We start from the raw sequence: 14,202 nt of genomic DNA on the forward strand, positions 1-14,202 counted from the left end.
GAAAAGAGAGAGAGAGAGAGAGAGAGAGAGAGAGAAACATCAATGTGAGAGTGATACATCGATTGGTTGCCTCCCACACACACCCCGACCAGAGCCAGGGATCAAGCCTGCAACTGAGGTACGTCCCCTTGACAGGAATTGAACCCGGGACCCTTCAGTCTGCAGGCTGATGTTCTATCCACTGAGCCAAACCAGCTAGGGCAATGGTCCACTTTTTGATACCTAAGTTTTACTGAACATTTGTTTCTATACTGGAAAATTAATCTGGGGTAGAGAAAAAGAAGAGAGAAAAAAGGCAATTAGATGACCATTCCCTCATAATATTTCTAGAATTTCTCATTTTCTTGTTAAAAGCAGGAAAAAAAGATGGATAACAGCAAATGAAAAGAAAAATGGAGATATGTGTATATGGCACTTTCAATTTTTACTTCCAAAAATCTCTGCAAGCACTAGGAATAATACAAAATGAGCAATGGCACCTCTGTAACAAGTGTACCCTCAGTGAAATCACCAGCCACCACTATTTCTATAAATTACCTTGTTGAACTGTTTCAGATAAATGTAGCAAACTCCTAGGTTATGATAGATCTCCTACACACAAAAGAAAACAGCTTAGGTGTAAATTCCACAGTACGTATTAGAGTGAAATAACAGTCATCTAGAGATTGTTATTGTTCAGCAAAGTTTAAACTTTAAAATATGCATTACAGTCAGTTTTTTACTAGATTTCATACTCAAATATATTTAATTCTAAAAGATGGGTTCCTTAATATAAACCCCCCCAACAGATTATAAGACACAAAAGCAGGACAAATAGGAGGTCAACTGCATTTGTGCCCTCTTTTCCAAAGAGACTACCCACCACTCCTGCCCCACCCTAAGGAGATACATATACATATATGTGTTAATCGGATTCCTTTTCCTAGGAATCTAGGAATTCACTAGGTGATGTGGACTTTGGGACTGATAGCACCATATGGAGGGCACTATAATGGAATATATGTATTTGAAGTCAATCTGCAAATGCAGACAGCAGAGGTCAGTAAACTAAGGTCCACAGACCAAATCCATCTCTGCCTTATTTTGTAAATAAAGTTTTATTGGTATTATCCATGATTTTTTTACACTAGAACCTCAGAGTTCAGTAGTTGTCACAGAGGCTATATGAAGCCACAAAGCTTAAAATATTTACTAACTGGCCCTTTAAAACATAAAACATTTGCCAACTGCTGATCTACAAAAAGAAGAAATAAAACAGAAATGAAGAGTAGCTACCTTGGTGCTGACAGCTTTTCAGTTCTAGTTCATTGCAAGACCAACCTGTATTTCCTGACCTTGAGCTCTATAGAATCTCTTTAATTCCCTTTATTAAGTCTCCCTTTATAGAATCTCTTTAATTCCCTTTATTAAGTCTCCCTTTATTTAGAGAAAGGAGAGCATTTCTAGAGAGGAAAGCTGGATTATCAACAGGAATCACATTAATGGCGAACTGCTTAACAGCAACACTCCCTGCCAGAAAACCACGCAGCAATATCTGCTAAGTTATGCGGAAACATAGTTTTTGATCTTACATCTAACTGAATCATCAATTTAGTGTGAGGATAAAGACATTTTTGGCATGTAAGAATTCAGTAATAACAAAAGACAGCCATATGATAAATGGAATCATTAGCATGTAGCTAATAACAAAGAACTAAATGTTCCCTACTTACCCAGTCTTTCTGGTTAAGTTTAGCTGCTTCATTATATACTTCAGTGGCAGCTTTATGTTTCCCCAAAAGAAATCTGCCGAAGAAATACAGTTTCCATAATTATTAACTCAAACCTTTTAGAAGACTAACCCCACTAGCCCCACATTTGACTCAAATTCCATCCAGCTGAGCATTCTGGAAGCCTCTTCCCTATGAGCTGGTCGTGCTGGTTCAGCCAGTGAGGCTGCTGTATACCAATTGCAGAAGCTCTCTTGGTAGGAACTGCATTGGTAGCAGTTCCAGTGCCTTGATCAAATTCTACACCAATTTTAGTGAGTCTTCTATAATTTATTTTCTACAGTGTACTACAAATGTAGACAAAAAAGAAACAAACCAAATAAGTACCATGTAAAACAAGAGCTGCGATCACTTATTACCGTCATCTATTAGGGATATGCTGTTCACTCCCAAGCCTAAGTCTATTTCCTTGATATTGGATCATGGTTCTGGAGAAAACAGGGGGAAACCATACTCTATGCAAAGATAGTACAGGCATAAATCACAATGTAGGTAAAAAAAAAAAAAAAAATTAGGTTGGGAACCCCACAGAAACTTTACTACTGGAATATTGTACTGGGGTAGTAAAATTATTAGGGCACCTAACAACTTAGAAAGATTTTAAAGGTTGCTTGCATTCAGGAACCTTCAGAGCATCCCCTCAACAAACACTAAAAATCTACTGTGTGTCAAATATTATGCTAAGTGTTGGATGAAAAAATTTCCATGGGTTGCCAATAAGATTAGAGGACTGAGGACACAAAAGTCAGTATTTTTATGAAAACCTTATTTTCATTGCAAAAAAAGTGTAGATTAACTTTGAAATTTGACAAAATGAGATAACTCATATAAAACTTGACAGAGGAACTCCTGTCAAACTTTATATGAGTTATCTCATTTTGTCAAATTTCAAAGTTAATCTACACTCTTCAAAGTGAATCCCACTATACCTATTAAGCAACTCCCTCTATGGATGAGGCTGATCAGGCTGCCAGAAGTAGCCTCTGCCTGAGAATGCTCATTACACAACGTTTTCCGTGAGTCTCCAGGACCTCCAGACTGCCAATACTCACAAAGATCTGGCCACCTGCTTGAGGTTATCAGCACACTGAGGGCTGAGAACAGCACATGTCTGAAAGAGTTCTAGGGATTCTTGGATATTTCCTTCCAGGCGAAATACCAGTGCTGCCAAGAAACAGAAAATAAAGTCGTGTTCTGGGAAGAATAGAGCCTGATATCAGAAAAATTGGACAAATGGGAGGTGAAAAATCATATCAAAGAAAGTCTTTGGATTATTATATCTTCAACACAATCAGATGGGCTGAAACAAATAGCAAAGTTGCTGACATGCTAAAACCTTTTTCTTTTTTTTTCTTTTTTTTTTGAGACCTGAATGTTTTATTGTGAGAAATACCTTTACTTTGACTCAGTTAACAAAGGAGCTTTCAGTATGAGGAGTTCTTCACTTTCCTTTCATTAAGGGAATAAATAAGCTCAAGCTTAAAAGAGGAAAAATATAGGGAGGAAGACATTTAAATATTTGGCAAAGATTGTTTTTCAGAGACTGAGGAGGAATATATCCCTTCAAGTCTGTTACTCAACAATATCGCCAAATCTTTCGGTTCAGTGATGGCTAAAAGTTGCCCGTTGGCTTATCTTTCCTAGTACTGATAGCATTTATAAACTAACTAACTTCACAGGCATTGTTAGACTTGGCAAACAATAGCTTTTCATAGTATTCTAGTGGCCCATTGCTTGTTTCCCTCTTCTCAGAAGCAAGGCAGCCAGTAGAGCTCTCCTCTGAGGTACTTTTAGGCTCTTAATGGCCTTCATTCACCTCTTGAATGTCAATTTTCTTTCTCTCCTTTTCTTTGTTGAATGACACCATATTATCCTATATAAAAAAAAGCCTAATATGCTAAGTGTCCAGTTGTCCAGTCAGCCTTTCAACCAATAAAAGCATAATATGCTAATGATATGCTAAGGCCACTCAACTGCTCGCTATGATGTGCACTGACCACCAGGGGCAGACAGTCGACCAGTCCACCAGTTGCTATGATGTGCACTGACCACCAGGGGCAGTCTACCGGTCAACCAGTCGCTATGACATGCACTGACCACCAGGGGGCAGATTCTCCAACCAGTGGGTGAGCTTGCTGCTGGGGTCTGGCTGATAGGGGCTGAGTGAGATGGGCTGGACATGCCCTGGAGCTCTCGCACAGTCCCTCTCTGGCTGGCCAACCTCCAGCGTCCCTCCCTGGCCCCGATCATGCACCGGTGGGGTCCCTTGGCCTGGCCTGCACCCTCTCGCAATCTGGGACCCATCAGGGGATGTGAGAGAGCCAGTTTTGGCCCGATCCTGCAGGCCAGGCCGAGGGACCCTACTGGTGCACGAATTCGTGCACCGGGCCTCTAGTCTATATAATAAAAGCCTAAGCGACCATTACGGTGGAACTACTAGAACCATCAGTTGCTATGATGCACACTGATCACAGGGGGCAGACACTCAACACAGAAGCTGCCCTCTGGTGGTCAGTGTGCTCCCACAGGTGGCACGCCACTCAGCCAGAAGCCAGGCTCATGGCTGGAAAGCACAGCGGCGATGGCGGGAGCCTCTCCCGCCTCTGCAGCAGCACTAAGGCACAGCGAGCAAGCAGGCAGTAAGGAGCAAGAGGACACAGGCTGGGCTGAGGGATCCGCGGCCCCCCCCCCCCCCAGTGCACAAATTTTGTGCACCAGGCCTCTAGTCCTTAATATTAAGGAATCTGGCTACTAGTTCCACCTTTGCCTCAATAATATTTGAGTCTAGTAGAACTTTATTGAGATCGTTTAAATTTTTCTGATGATTCTTGACTCCTTTATGAGCAAGAGTGTGTCTACAGCATGCTTTCACATGCCCATTATCTGAAGCACCTAATCAGAATCCTGCTTTGCCTCTGCAAACTGATACAGCTTCAAGAAACAGCTTCTGTTTGTTTATAGCACATTCCTTATTGTTAATTTTTAAGCATTTGTGTTATTTACCATGGGCATCTTTATAGTTTTTGTCCTTTACACATTGATTTCCTTTCTTAAGAATTTTAAACATTTTTTCATCTGTTTGTATAAACAGCACATTCCTTATTGTTAATCTTTAAGCATTTGTGTTATTTACCATGGGCATCTTTATAGTTTTTGTCCTTTACACATAGATTTCCTTTCTTAAGAATTTAAAAAATTTTTTCATCTGTGATGCCCAGCTGGTGATGGCTGCAGGAATCTCCCACTTAGTCTGGGGGCATCTCTGCCGCAGGCTGCCAAGCTCACAACTGCACAGAAATGGGCACTAAAGTGATGGGTGACAGCTTCTCCCACCAGCTAGATGCATCCAGGTCCATTAAAATTCTTGTTCTTCTGTTAATACTGTCATTTGCTATCTGGATTTCACAGTCTATCTGCAGAACACTGTTCTATAATTCACATAAGCCTTCTGATACTTCTGTAAAGTTTCATTGGCCATTGCTCAGTTGAAAAAAGTTTGATTGAGAATCAAGTTCCAGAGCCCTGTTACAATCTTGAATGTAGTCACTGCAGTTTCCTTCTTTTAGGTAGCATGCAGCTCTAGTTGAATATAAGATATTTAGATCTTCATTTCCACTTCCTGCAGGCTCCAGCTGTGGCTCTGCAAACTGCCCATTTTTTACAGCTCTGAGACAGTGGGCTGTGGATGGAAGTTGGGGAGGGGCAGGAAGAGGATGAGACATGGCCCTCTCCGTCTGCTTAACACCCTTGCTTTTGCTTCTGTTGCTTCTGTTGGCTGGGTGACCTCAGTGGGAAATGGATGCAGGAAGAAGGAATCAAGAGTTTGCACTATCAGTAAACAGGACCTTGGCACCATTGGGCACCCAGCGCAGAGGCGCAGCTAGGCTAAAACCTTTTTAATAAGGTGCCTCAAACTTACCTAACCCCCTCCACTCCCAGCAGACATCACACAGATAATCGGTGCCTTGCAGATTACCAGATAAACTACATATAAACATTCTTAACCTTCTATTATCAGATGCTCTATTTATCCTAATTCATAATTCAGTTTTCAGAGAGTTCCCCAAATAGGGCAAGGACAATCATACCCTATGTCCAACAAGGAGATTCTGGCAAAAAAAAAAAAAAAAAAGTAATATTCAGACTTGGTTATCAGTATAGCAACCATTCAGAATCAATATTTTTTCCTAGGCCTAAGTTTTCAGAAGAATTTCCATGCTTGCCCTAGCTGGTTTGGCTTAGTGGCTAGGGCGTTGGCCTGTGGACTGCAAGGTCCTGGGTTTGATTCCAGTCAAGGGCACATACCTTGGTTGCAGACTCGATTCCCAGCCCTGGTTGGGAGACAACCAATCAATGTGTCTCTCTCATATCGATGTTTCTCTCTCTGTCTCTCCCCCTCCCTTCTACTTTCTCTAAAAATCAATGGAAAATATCCTCAGGTAAGGATTAACAACAACAACAACAAAAGAATTTGCATGCTTAAGTATTATGAGAAACTGAAAGTCCAGAACTTGTGACATTAGGAATAAAATAACTTTTTTTTGCCATGATGTCCTAGATGTGTCAATATTTTACCAATTATGCCAGAAAATTATATACAAATCTGAAGACCACAATGGCAATGAGTGGTTGACAAAATAATTCATTTATACAAAAAAGGTCAAAAAGAAAAGTTCATGGGAAAACTAGGGATGCAACTTTTGGCACTAAAGAGTAAAATTTCAGGCAATGGTTTCTATCTTTGATTTCTAATGAATTTCATTTATTCTCTGCTTTATCCTGTATATCTCTGGGCTTCTTCCGTTCATCCTGACTCACCTTACTAAAAATCCTCAAGTCTTTCTTCATCTAAGCCTGATTACAAGGAACTCTTTCAAAGCCTTTTCTGGGCCTGAAACTACTGCAGAAGCAAGGACCCTAATATCCATTCTGAAAAATACTAGGCAGAAACTAGAAATGGGGTGAAGGGTGGTAGCAACTTTCTTAAAACATAACCAGTCATTTCTGAGGTCAAATCTAGCCTAAGAATTAGGTTCCGATTTATTTTTTTTATTATTTTAAAATTTTTCTCTAGATATATTTAAATCCCTATTTTTCTTTTTTTTCTTTTTTAATTTCTTTATTGATTAAGGTATTACATATGTGTTCTCATCCCCCCATTATCCCTTCATATGTTCCGATTTAAAAAACCAACACTGGCCCTAACCAGTTTGGCTCAGTGGATAGAACATTGGCCCGCAGACTAAAGGGTTTCGTGTTCGACTCAGTCAAGGGTATATGACTTGGTTGAAAGCTAGATTTCCGGGTAGGGGGCGTGTAGGAGGCAGCTGATAGATGTTTCTCTCTCATCATTAATGTTTCTATTGCTCTCTCCTTCTCCCTTCCCCTCTGAAATCAATAAAAATAAAAAAATAAAAAGTAAATTAAAGCAAATGTAGCACAGTATTTAAAAATAAAATAAAAAACCAACACTGAAAAAAAACCTTTGTGGCACACTCACTTGAATTTAAGCATTTCATAAGTTGTTTGCTCTTTTTCCAGAAACCTAGGCAAAGTGTGCATTCCTCTAACAAGAAGAGAAGAAATATATGTCTTACCTTGGACATAGATAGCATATTCACATAGCCCCTGGGTCTCCTGAAGCTGCTCTTTGATAACAGCCTGAAAGATGAAGAAAAATACTTCTGAAGAATGGTTAAATGCCTTCAAGCATTTTTAAGAAACGGTAGACATGAAAGGAGCAGATGTAAGAATCCAGGATAATTACTAATAAAGTAGTTAATTCAGATTTTTAAAAAATCTCCTCTCTTGATGACCACTTATTCTACAATAGGGGATGGCAAACTATAGCCCACAGGCCAAATCTAACCTGCATAGCCTATTTTTGAACAGCTCTCATAGTTTTAAAGGTTATTAAAAAAAATAAGAGAATATTAAGCTTATGAGACAGAGACTATTTGTGCCTGCAAAGCCTAAAATAGTTACCATCTGGTCCCTTAAAGAAAAAGTTTGCTAACCCCTACCTAAAACTTATCTAGTCAAGCTAAGAAAAATATGGAGAAACCAAGATGGCGGCATAGGTAAACACCTAAACTGCTGCCTCGCACAACAATTTCAAAACTACAACTAAAAGACAGAACGGACACCATCCAGAACCGCAGGAAAGCTGACTGAGTGAAAATTCTACAACTAGAAGGAAGGAGAAAAGCTCACAGAGAATTGGAGGTACGGCAAAGGGTCTTTGTGCGCGCAGAGAGGAAGGGCGGCGGAGTGCCTGGCTGGCTTTCTCTGGCGGAAGGGGGAAGGGAGCCCCCGACCGCATTGAACCCCAGTTCTGACTGCACTGAACACCTATTCCGGGCGAGCCCCTGGGGACCCACGCTCTTGTGGGGGGAGTCTGGACTCTCGGGCGGAGACTCGGGAGCCGGGGAAGGCGGAAGACTGAAAGTCCGCTCGCGCCAGTGCGCACAAAGGCTGCGGGAGGCTGCCACAGGCTTTCCCTAGCGGAAGGGAGTGAGAGGCTCCTGACGGCACAAAACCCCAGTTCTGACTGAAGTGAGCCCCAGTTCTGACTGCAGTGAACCCCAGTTCCAGGCGAACCCCCGGGGACCCACGCTCTTGTGGGGGGAGTCTGGACTCTCGGGCGGAGACTCGGGAGCCGGGGAAGGCGGAAGACTGAAAGTCCGCTCACGCCAGTGCGCACAAAGGCTGCGGGAGGCTGCCACAGGCTTTCCCTAGCGGAAGGGAGTGAGAGGCTCCTGACGGCACAAAACCCCAGTTCTGACTGAAGTGAGCCCCAGTTCTGACTGCAGTGAACCCCAGTTCCAGGCGAGCCCCCGGGGACCCACGCTCTTGTGGGGGGAGTCTGGACTCTCGGGCGGAGACTCGGGAGCCGGGGAAGGCGGAAGACTGAAAGTCCGCTCGCGCCAGTGCGCACAAAGGCTGCGGGAGGCTGCCACAGGCTTTCCCTAGCGGAAGGGAGTGAGAGGCTCCTGACGGCACTGAACACCAGTTCTGACTGAAGTGAGCCCCAGTTCTGACTGCAGTGAACCCCAGTTCCAGGCGAGCCCCCGGAGACCCACGCTCTTGTGGGGGGAGTCTGGACTCTCGGGCGGAGAATCGGGAGCCGGGAAGGCAGAGGACTGAAGGCACACACGTGCTAGCAAGGGCAAGGCTGATGGGAAGCCAAGACTGAGACTCCACCCCATCCAAGCAGAGCACAGAGGCTATTGCAATTTGGCAAGTCTAATCCTATAAGGCTGTCTCCAGCACCGGACTTCTCCCAGCATAGACACAGCTGATCCTTACAGCCAACTGGCCTGGAGGTCAATTCTTCCCAGTGATACCAACAACAATAAAGACTTAATTACAACAAGGCTGTACACACAGTCCACAAAGGGGTGCACCAAGAGTGTCCACCCCAGGTTAACTGGGGAGGCAGACCCACTGGGCCAAATTGGAAACCTAGCACACAAATCTACCAACTCAGGGAAGCAGTGAAAATGCGGCGTCTAAGAATCAGATCACAAACGAAAGAAATGGAGGAAAACAAACGACTGGATATAGAATTCAAAACCACGGTTATAAGGCTTTTTAAGACTATCCTAGAAAAGGCCGATAAATATAACGAGACCCTCGAAGAGATGAAAAAGGACCAACTAGAAATTAAACATACACTGACTGAAATAAAAAATATTATACAGAGACCCAAAAACAGACAAGAGGAACACAAAAATCAAGTCAAAGAATTGAAATACAAAGAAGCAAAAAACACTCAACCGAAAAAGCAAAAAGCAAAAAAAAAAATCCAAAAAGTTGAAGATAATGTAAGAAGACTCTGGGACAACTTCAAGCGTACCAACATCAGAATTATGGGGGTGCCAGAAGAAGAGAGAGAGCAAAATACTGAAAACCTATTTGAAGAAATAATGACCGAAAACTTCCCCCACCTGGTGAAAGAAATAGACTTACAAGTCCAGGAAGCCCACAGAACCCCAAACAAAAGGAATCCAAAGAGGACTACACCAAGACACATCATAATTAAAATGCCAAGAGCAAAAGACAAAGAGAGAATATTAAAAGCAGCAAGAGAAAAACAGTTAGTTACCTACAGGGGAGCACCCATACGACTGTCAGCTGACTTTTCAACGGAAACTATGCAGGCCAGACGGGAGTGGCAAGAAATTTTCAATGTGATGAATAGCAAGAACCTACAACCAAGATTACTCTACCCAGCAAAGCTATCATTCAGAATTGAAGGGCAGATAAAGAGTTTCACAGACAAGAAAAAGCTAAAGGAGTTCATCACCACCAAACCAGTATTATATGAAATGCTGAAAGGTATTCTTAAAGAAGAGGAAGAAGAAAAAAGGAAAGATAAAAATTATGAACAACAAATACATATCTATCAACAAGTGAACCTAAAAATCAAGTGAATTAAAAACCTGAGGAACAGAATAATCTGGTGAATACAATAGAATCAGGGGCATAGAAAGGGAGTGGACTGATAATTCTCAGGGGGAAAGGGGTATGGGGGGGTTCATAAAGAGACTGGACAAAAATCATACACCTATGGATGAGGACAGTGGGGGGTAGGTAAGGGCAGAAGGTGGGGTGGGAAATGGCTGGAGGGGAACTATGGGGGAAAAAAGGAGAAATAATTGTAATAATCTGAATAAAGATTTATTAAAAAAAAAAAAATATGAAAAAAAACTCTGATGAGCAAAATACAGGCTCCGCTTTCTACTATGGTGGGCTAAGCCCCGGGTGCTATGGGAGCTCAGAGGGCAAGCACCTCATTCTAACTTTGAGAGTCAGAGAAAGCTTTCCAGAGTAAACAGTTTCAAATCCTGTGTTGGCAGGAGGTGGAGAATCTGAGGTGGCCAGGAAAGTCAGAGAGAAAGGCTTCAAATGCCATGCTAAAAAGGCTGAGAACAATGGGGAAATATTAAAAAGCCTTAAGCAGTAAGTAACCTGATTCTATTTACTCTATTTAAAAAAATTGTGGGGAGCATTGTTGAAAATAGATGGAGAGGGTGCAAGATTAGAGACAAGGTTGGTATAAGAACACTTTTGCTAATTTTAATTAAAATGAAGGGGATTAATAACTAAGGCATGGAGAGGATAAAGAAGCAGACAATTTCAAGAGACAATAAGAGAAGGAGCGTCAGAATTTGATGATTATATTATATTAGGGAAAGTGGGTCAGGGTATTCTGACATAGACAGCTGGGTGAATGGTAGTACCTATCCTTGAGATAGGGAACAGGAGAATGAATAGGTTTGGAAGGAAGCAAATAAATTCAGCCACAGAAAAGATGAATTTGAAATGACTGTGAAATATTCAGTAAGTATCACATTAGTCTGGAGATCAGGAGGAAGTATGTGAAATGAGCAGAGAAAGGGGTCAGTCCCAACTCTTAAGAAATAAGCAGAGAAAGAGAAGCCAAAAGAAGGAAACAGAGAAAGTTGTCAAAAAAAGAAAAAGGGAAACAAAGAGAGGATAGTATCACAGAAGGAAAGAAAGAAAACTTTCAAGATTCAGACTGGTACTAAACATTGCTAGGTCTGTGCATTGCCATAGGTATAAATACCACAGGTATAAATTAAAAACCACAACCTTAGAAACATTAAAAATCTCTGAATGCCAAAAAAGACAATACCAAGGATGTATTTTGTATGTTAATACTATTGCCTGCCAGCAAGTTTGTAACATATAGTATGTGATAAAGATACACACAGTTTAGAGGAAAAGAAATACAGATGGTTTTTGAATATACAAATGATGACCAAGCTCACCAGAATAAGAGAATTATAAAATAAAACTAAATAAAATACCATTTTTCACCTATCCAGTGATCAAAAAGTGAAAAATACTATGCTGGTTGAACATCTGCCCTCCACTGTGAGATTAACAAGTCCCAGATAATGACTGCCCCTTCATCTGGTCTTGAAATGAGAAGACACATGGAACATACCTGAACCTGACCCACAACTTGTAGTCAAACCCAGCCAACCCACAGCCAATATGAAGGCCCATGAGCAATAAATAGATATCTGTTGTTGGAGACCACTGGAATTGAAATTGTTTCTAAAGAGCATTATCATAGCAAAGGCTAACAAATACACCAAGTATGGGAAAACAGCAATTCATACATTATTAGCAGGATAGAAACTGTGTGTGACAGACACTGTCAGCCACCTAACCAAAGTCTGCCTATCATTTCAATCTCTCACCTTGCATGCTTCATAATCCTTCCGGATATAGTGGAGATGTATCAACCAATTCTGCTTCTCCAAAATAGGAAACTCTGGAGCTGGGCAGCATATTTTGACAAAACAAACAACACAGTTAATTGTTAGATTTTCTCTTTTATCACACTGTCCTCACATCTAAACTAACCACAAACATTTTGCAATATAACATTACATTCTTCATGCTGCTGCCCATAACACAGTGCATCAAAAATGTACAGACTATTAAACTAAGGGATACAAGTCCTACTAGCACACATTAAATATGTTTCCTTCACTTTTTGTAGCTTATATTAGTTTTTCAAATAAGTTAGCCTGAAAGAAAATAAAATCATTGTTTGTCCCTTCTCTCTCACTCTCCCTAGATATGGAAGGTAAATATGAAGACTTTTTAAAGGATATTTCAGGAATGTTATTATATACTAGAGGCCTGGTACATGAAAATTCGTGCACTCAGGGGATTCCCTCAGCCCAGCCTGCGCCCTCTTGCAGTCCAGGACCCCTCGGGGGATGTGCACTTGCTGGCATAGGCCCGACCCCCCAGGGAGTGGGCCTAAGCTGGCAGTCAGACATCCCTCTGGCAGCCCGGGAGCCCTTGAGGAATATCCACCTGCCAGCTTAGGCCTGCTCCCCAGGTAGTCGGGCCTAAGCTGGCAGTCAGACATCCCTCTGGCAGCGGGGAGCAGGCCTAAGCCACAGGACATCCTTAGCACTGCCAAGGAGGTGGGAGAGGCTCCTGCCACCACCGCTGAACTCGCAGCCATCAGCCCAGCTTCTGGCTCCCCCTGGGGAAGCGCACTGACCACCAAGGGACAGCTCATGAGTTGAGCGTCTGCTCCCTGGTGGTCACTGTGCATCACAGCAACCGGTCATTCCTGGTCGTTCCGTTGTTAGGGTCAATACCCTTTTACTATATAGGCTATTTAATGAATGTCACATCTGATCAGAGAACAAAAAATATTTTATGTAGTTAAACACAGTCTTAGCAATAGCTCAAATCTGACTACTTTTGCCCAGGAGTGAAAACAAAAAATCAATTTGAGTCATTGAAAATGATTCATGATAGAGAAACCATAAAATTAGTTACTTTGCCCTTTGAATTCAAAAGTTTAAAAATAGTGGGCTCCGGCTCTGAGCGGACGGCACTAGAGAGAGCTGCTCGCGCTGCCGTGGCCTCTGCGCAGGCCCCACGCTCGCAGCCCGCCGCGATGGCGGAGGACAGCGAGTCTGCAGCCAGCCAGCAGAGTCTGGAGCTGGACAACCAGGACACTTGCGGGATAGACGGGGACAATGAGGAGGAGACCGAGCACGCCAAAGGAAGTTCCAGAGGGGACTTGGGGGCTAAAAAGAAAAAGAAGAAACAGAAGAGAAAAAAGGAGAAACCAAATTCCGGAAGCACCAAGTCACTCTGCATCTGATTCCCAGGAGATTAAGATTCAACAGCCTTCAAAAAATCCTGCCATCCCAGTGCAGAAGTTGCAGGACATCCAGAGAGCAATGGAGCTGTTGTCGGTGTGCCAGGACCCCACCAGGAACATTGGTGAGGATGCCAAACACAGATACCAGTTTTGGGACACACAGCCGGTACCCAAACTAAATGAAGTGATAACATCTCATGGTGCAATCGAAGCAGATAAAGACAATGTGCGTCAAGAACCGTACTCCTTGCCACAGGGCTTTATGTGGGACACTTTAGATTTGGGTAATGCTGAAGTGCTCAAGGAGTTGTACACCTTGTTAAATGAGAATTACGTAGAGGACGATGACATGTTCCGGTTTGACTATTCGCCTGAGTTCCTGCTGTGGGCTCTGCGTCCCCCAGGCTGGCTTCTTCAGTGGCACTGTGGAGTTAGAGTGTCTTCGAACAAAAAACTGGTAGGGTTCATAAGTGCCATCCCAGCAAACATTCGGATTTATGACAGTGTGAAGAAGATGGTCGAAATCGACTTTCTTTGTGTTCATAAAAAAATTGAGATCAAAACGGGTAGCCCCAGTGTTAATTCGAGAAATAACTAGGAGGGTGAACCTGGAAGGGATTTTCCAGGCCGTTTATACTGCTGGCGTGGTTCTTCCGAAGCCAGTGGCCACTTGCAGATACTGGCATCGATCACTAAACCCCAGAAAATTGGTAGAAGTGAAATTTTCTCACTTGAGTAGAAATATGACTTTACAGAGAACAA

At 42.4% G+C, this 14,202-nt stretch overlaps 1 protein-coding gene across 3 annotated transcripts in view; it reads right to left on the reverse strand.

The window, feature by feature from the left end:
• The window catches only part of BBS4 (Bardet-Biedl syndrome 4), a 119,070-nt gene that overhangs the window by 37,918 nt on the left and 66,950 nt on the right, over window positions 1–14,202 (reverse strand). For all 3 annotated transcript variants that reach the window (XM_080665758.1, XM_080665757.1, XM_080665756.1), the window contains exons 3-7: window positions 12,005–12,084; window positions 7,367–7,430; window positions 2,822–2,933; window positions 1,713–1,785; window positions 538–591 (exon numbers count right to left, since the gene is read on the reverse strand). In XM_080665758.1, coding sequence (XP_080521884.1) covers window positions 538–591; window positions 1,713–1,785; window positions 2,822–2,933; window positions 7,367–7,430; window positions 12,005–12,084 — 383 coding nt within the window. The remainder of the gene's footprint in view (window positions 1–537; window positions 592–1,712; window positions 1,786–2,821; window positions 2,934–7,366; window positions 7,431–12,004; window positions 12,085–14,202) is intronic.

The sequence above is a fragment of the Plecotus auritus genome (genome assembly GCF_963455305.1).
Source record: "Plecotus auritus genome assembly, chromosome: 1".
Taxonomy (NCBI): domain Eukaryota; kingdom Metazoa; phylum Chordata; class Mammalia; order Chiroptera; family Vespertilionidae; genus Plecotus; species Plecotus auritus.